The sequence below is a fragment of the Nicotiana attenuata genome, unplaced genomic scaffold (assembly GCF_001879085.1).
Source record: "Nicotiana attenuata strain UT unplaced genomic scaffold, NIATTr2, whole genome shotgun sequence".
In the NCBI taxonomy this organism is placed as follows: domain Eukaryota; kingdom Viridiplantae; phylum Streptophyta; class Magnoliopsida; order Solanales; family Solanaceae; genus Nicotiana; species Nicotiana attenuata.
In genome coordinates, this window is record NW_017680113.1 from 7435 (window position 1) to 12424 (window position 4990).

General features: G+C 41.0%; 1 protein-coding gene across 1 annotated transcript; it reads right to left on the reverse strand.

Moving 5' to 3' along the window:
- Positions 1-497: 497 nt before the first annotated feature.
- LOC109221826 lies at positions 498-2215 on the reverse strand. The gene is made up of 4 exons (XM_019386265.1): positions 1240-2215; positions 947-1149; positions 696-838; positions 498-513 (listed from the first exon to the last, which is right to left on the reverse strand). The coding sequence occupies exons 1-4, from the start codon at positions 2213-2215 to the stop codon at positions 498-500; spliced, it is 1338 nt and encodes a 445-aa protein (XP_019241810.1).
- Between the last annotated feature and the right edge of the window lie 2775 nt (positions 2216-4990).

The window sequence follows — 4990 nt, forward strand, 5'->3', positions numbered from 1 at the left end:
AATGTGAGTCCTAGAAAAATTCAATTCGGGTAACCCAATGACTAAATCATGTTTGGATAATTTCTCAATTAGATGCATGCTAGCATGACCAAGACGTCTATGCCACAACCAAGGATCACAGGTTAGGCATATGTGACCATCTACATTTTCGAAGCCATCAAGTATATAAACATTTCCGTACCTTTTTCTAGGAAGAATTATTTTACCTGATTCGTCTTCGATGGCACATCCAATTCTTTTAAATTTTACCTCATATCCTAAGTTGTAGAGTTGACTTATACTGAGAAGATTATAATTTAATCCATCAACCAAATATACTTCACTGATATCACAGCTGTTGTTGAAAGGTATAGTTCCAGTGCCAACTATTTTGCCTCGTGAATCATCTCCGAATTTGACGCTCCCTCCATCAATCTTTGTAACTTCCTTAAACAGGTTTTTGTCACCTGTCATATGACTGGAACACGCACTATCTAGGTACTATTTTCCTTTGCGCTTTATTCTGTGGTGTTCCTGCAATACAGAAATATTACTTTCTTTTAGGTACCCAAGCTTGCTTGGGTCCTGGTGAGTTAGTGTTACTAGGTTCGAAATTCTTAGGTTTCCAAACCCATCCGGACATTTGAGATTTACGAAAGTGATAGCCAGAATATTTATGCCCACTTTTGTTACAATAATGACATTTAATCTCGGACCTGTCTTCAGGTCTTTCATACGAGTTGGAATTAGCAGTCGTAGGATTTGCTGATTCCTTTCCAGTTGACTTGTAAGTCGACTGGTTCGATCGACTAGTCGATCTAGTTCTGATTGGTTCTTTACCAGTTGACTTGTAAGTCATCTGGTTTGACCTAACAGAGCTATGACTGGTGGATTTGCACAAGCTGTTAAACTGCATTTGCAATTCCTCAAACTCTTCTTGAAGTACGTCCTTTTCAATTTCACATACTTCATGTTTGAGATTCCAGTCTTTGACTTCCCTGGTAAGTCTCTTGAGTTCATTCATCATCTTCTGAGACTCCTTTAGGGTGGAGTCAAGAATGTCTTGTAATTCTTTGCGTCTTTCACATTCATAAAGTCTTACCTCGCTAGTTTCTCCTTTTGCCATAAAGCAGCTTTCATTGTCTGAATCGTCTTCATCTGTCCAGCATCCTGATGTTTTGTTGATCTCATTTTCAAGAATTGTCATGAAGCAGAGATTTGCTATTTCTTCGTGGTCTGAGTCATCCTCATCACTCCAACTTCCAAATGATCTGTTTTTGTTGAATCCTCTGGAGATCTTTTTCTTTAGTTCCGGACACTCTGCTTGGATGTGTCCAAACTTTCCACATTCATAGCATTTTCCATCGTTCTTATCTTGTTCATTGTATTGTCTAGATCTTCTTGGTGAAAATCTTCCTATCTTTGTATTTCTATTTCTTCTCATTAATCCATCCATGTTTCTAGACATCATAGCGATTTCCTCTTGTAGAGTTTCAGGATCATCAATTTCATTTTCAGCAGCTTCAGTAGTAGCTTTGAATGCAATAGTTTTCTTCTTCTCCTCTTGATTTGTCTTCTTCAAATGTGTTCTTTTGAAAGCAATGAGCTCTCCTCTCAGTTCATCATATGATAACTTATTAAGATCTTGAGATTCCAAGGTGACGACTTTCGTCCGCCAGATGGTTGGTAGACTTCTGAGAATTTTCCTAACTTGATCGCCACTGGAGTATGGTTTGCCAAAAGCTTTTAAGTCGCTGATTATTTTACAGAACCGGGCAAACATTTCTTCAATGGATTCTCCTTCCTTCACTGAGAATAATTCATAGTCGTGAACTAGCATATTTATGTGGGTTTCCTTTACCTTGCTGGTACCTTCATAGGTGACTTCGAGTTTATCCCACATTTCATTAGCAGTATCACAACTGGAAATCTTTTCATGTTCTTCACCACTTATTGCATTATGAAGCAGATTACTTGCCTTGTGGTTTATTTGAACAGCTTCCAATTGTTCCTTTGAGTATGATTCTATATCATCAGGGTCAGCAAGCGGTGGTGTGCTGGCAGGCAGTGGGTAGTTCCCCTTTTTGATAACTCTCCATACTTTGACATTGTATGCTTTGGTGATGATTTCCATGCGGATTTTCCAGTGGGAGAAGTGTTGTCCATTGAAGTAGGGTGGTCTCACTTGAGAGGTTCCTTCCTGAAATAGAGCTCCAACTATAACTTGATTTGCCATGATCTTTTTCGCACAAGCTGTTAAGCAAAAAGCAAAAGTGTGAGCCTTGCTCTGATACCAATTAAAAGTACAAGCGGGGGAGGGGGGGGGGATGAATTGTATATAATTTATATAAATCGTAACAAGTTGACTTAAAACTTTAGTAGTCGACTTAAACAGTAATTCTTGCAGACAGTGAGATTCGAAATGATAAGCAAAAGTAAATGCATAAATTAAAGACACCGGGAATTTTATACTGGTTCGGATTCAGTGTGAATCCTAATCCAGTCCCCTTGGGTTGCAAGGGATTTCTCTTCAAGCAAATGAGTTTTCTTTCGAGTACAGATTTGGTATTTGTCTCTCAGTTATTTTGGCACTCGTTTGATACAATGCCTCACCAGTTGTACGCTCTCTTTCTATTCCTGACTTGTTACACATCAGATCTATCTAGGCTACTATGCTTGTTTGCAGTAAATTGAAGAGAGTGATTTTGGTTCGATCAAAGTATACTAAGGGTGGAGTTGCACTATGAATTTATACAATGATGGTTGGTGAAGGCTTGTCAACCCAAGGGTTTTGATCCTTGGAAAGAGTTGATTCTTTCCAAGAATAAGGTATTAGCCGTTGCTTCTCGTCAGATTCTTTCCTTTGGCAATCGATGAGTTTGACAGAATTCTTCCTTGATGTTTGCGATCCTTCCGTTCTTGACTGCTGTCCGGATCTTCTAGATTTGATTGATCTCCGGTGATTTGATTTGGCTCGTCAATCATGGATTGCGCTGAGTCTTCATTCCATTGCTGCAACTTTGATTTCCCAGAATCATGGAGTTAATCTCGTAGAGTTAATTCCTTCCTTGTGCATCATGATATTGGGACAGCTTCAATATCCTTCCTTGTTCGTTATGGCAATGTCAATAATTCATTTTTGCTTCCTTGAACTCCTGCACATGCATCATTAATTTGCATCATTAAAATATGTTCTAACAGAAATTCCATCGCAGGTGCGGGTACCACTTACTCTCCCAAAATCTGTATCTAGGGTCAAATACTCGCACCTGTGAGTGCGCACCTGCGGGCCCTGCCCGCTTCTGCGATCCATTCTTCCCAGAACCTTTTCTGCATCTGCTCTCCACTTCTGCATCTTTGATGCCGCAGATGCGTTCTAAATCCCCCACCTGCACTTCTAGTTCACCTTGTCCTTGCCCACATTCGAAAGCCCCTCTTTGCTTCTGCAGGGCCGCACCTATGGAATCCCCACAGTAGGTGTGAAAATACCAGAACCAGCAGCTTCAGCTTCACTTCTTCAACTCAAAACAATCTGATAACCACCCGAAATCACTCCGAAGCCCTCGGGACCACAACAAAACATACCGACACATCCCATAACATCATACGAACTTAGTAAAATCATCAAATCACCTCGAACAACGTCAAAACACCAAGTTACACTCGGATCCAAGCCTAAGAACTTCTAAACTTCCGAACTACACAAACAGTGCCGAAACAGCTCCAACCAGCATCCGAAAGACCACAAATTTTGCACATAAGTAAAAAATAACACCACGGACCTACTCCAACTTCTGGAATTCGATTCTGACCTCGATATCAAAATTTCCACTACCGACTAAAATCGCTAAAAATCTAACTTTTGCCACTTCAAGCCTAGTTCTACCATAGACCTCCAAATCATATTTCGTGGCGCTCCAAAGTCAAAATAACATAACGGAGCTAACAGAATCATCAAAATACAAATCTAAGATTGTTTACTATGACGACCCAACCCGTCGTCTCATGTGTTACTGCTCCGTTTCACCCATTTTATGCTCCCTCATGTTTCGTTATCGGTATGTGGTATGTTGGAGTTGTTTCGGACTGGTTTTGATAAGAAATGAGACACTTAGTCTCTTTAAGGAAGGCTTAAGTTGGAAAAGTCAACCGGACGGTGACTTATGAGTTAGAAGGCTCGGATGTGATTTCTGGTGATTCGGTTAGCTTCGGGGGATGAATTGTGACTTAGGCGTGCGATCTGAATTGATTTTGGAGGTTCTGTGTAGAATTAGGCTTGAATTGGCGAAGTTAGTATTTTGGCGAATTCCGGTTGATAGCTGAGATTTTGATCCGAGGGTCGGAATGGAATTCCGAGAGTTGCTATAGCCTCGATATGTGATTTGTGATGTGTGTGCAAATTTCAGGTCATTCAGACGTCGTTTGGTTGGGTTTTTGATCGAAAGTGCATTTCGGAAGTTTTTGAAGAACTTAGGCTTGAATACGATGTGATTTGATGGTTTTAGCATTGTTTGATGTGTTTTGATGATTGGAACAAGTTTGAATGACGTTATGGGATAGGTTGGTGCTTTTGGTTGAGGTCCCGGGGGCCTCGGGGTGATTTCGGATGGCTAATGGAAGAAATTTGAAGTTGGAAATTGCAGGTCCTTGGTTGCACCAGGTATTTCCGCATCTGTGGAAAGGAGACCGCAGATGCGGTTGCGCATAAGCAGAAGTTTTATCGCAGGTGCAAAAAAGGGTGAGGATCAGCATGTCCGCAGAAGCGGAAAGTCAACCGCATAAGCGGGTCCGCTTAAGCGGAAAAGTCGCCGCAGAAGCGGTTATGGAAATTTTAATGAGAAACCGCATAAGCGGAATTTTGGCCGCAGAAGCGGTCCCGCATAAGCGGAAGCGGGACCGCAGAAGCGAAAATCGACCTAGGCAGAAAGGTTTAAAATATCATTTTTCATTCGCGAGGGTTATGTATTTACCACCATTTTTGAGCGAGCTTTGAGAGCTTTGAGGCGATTTT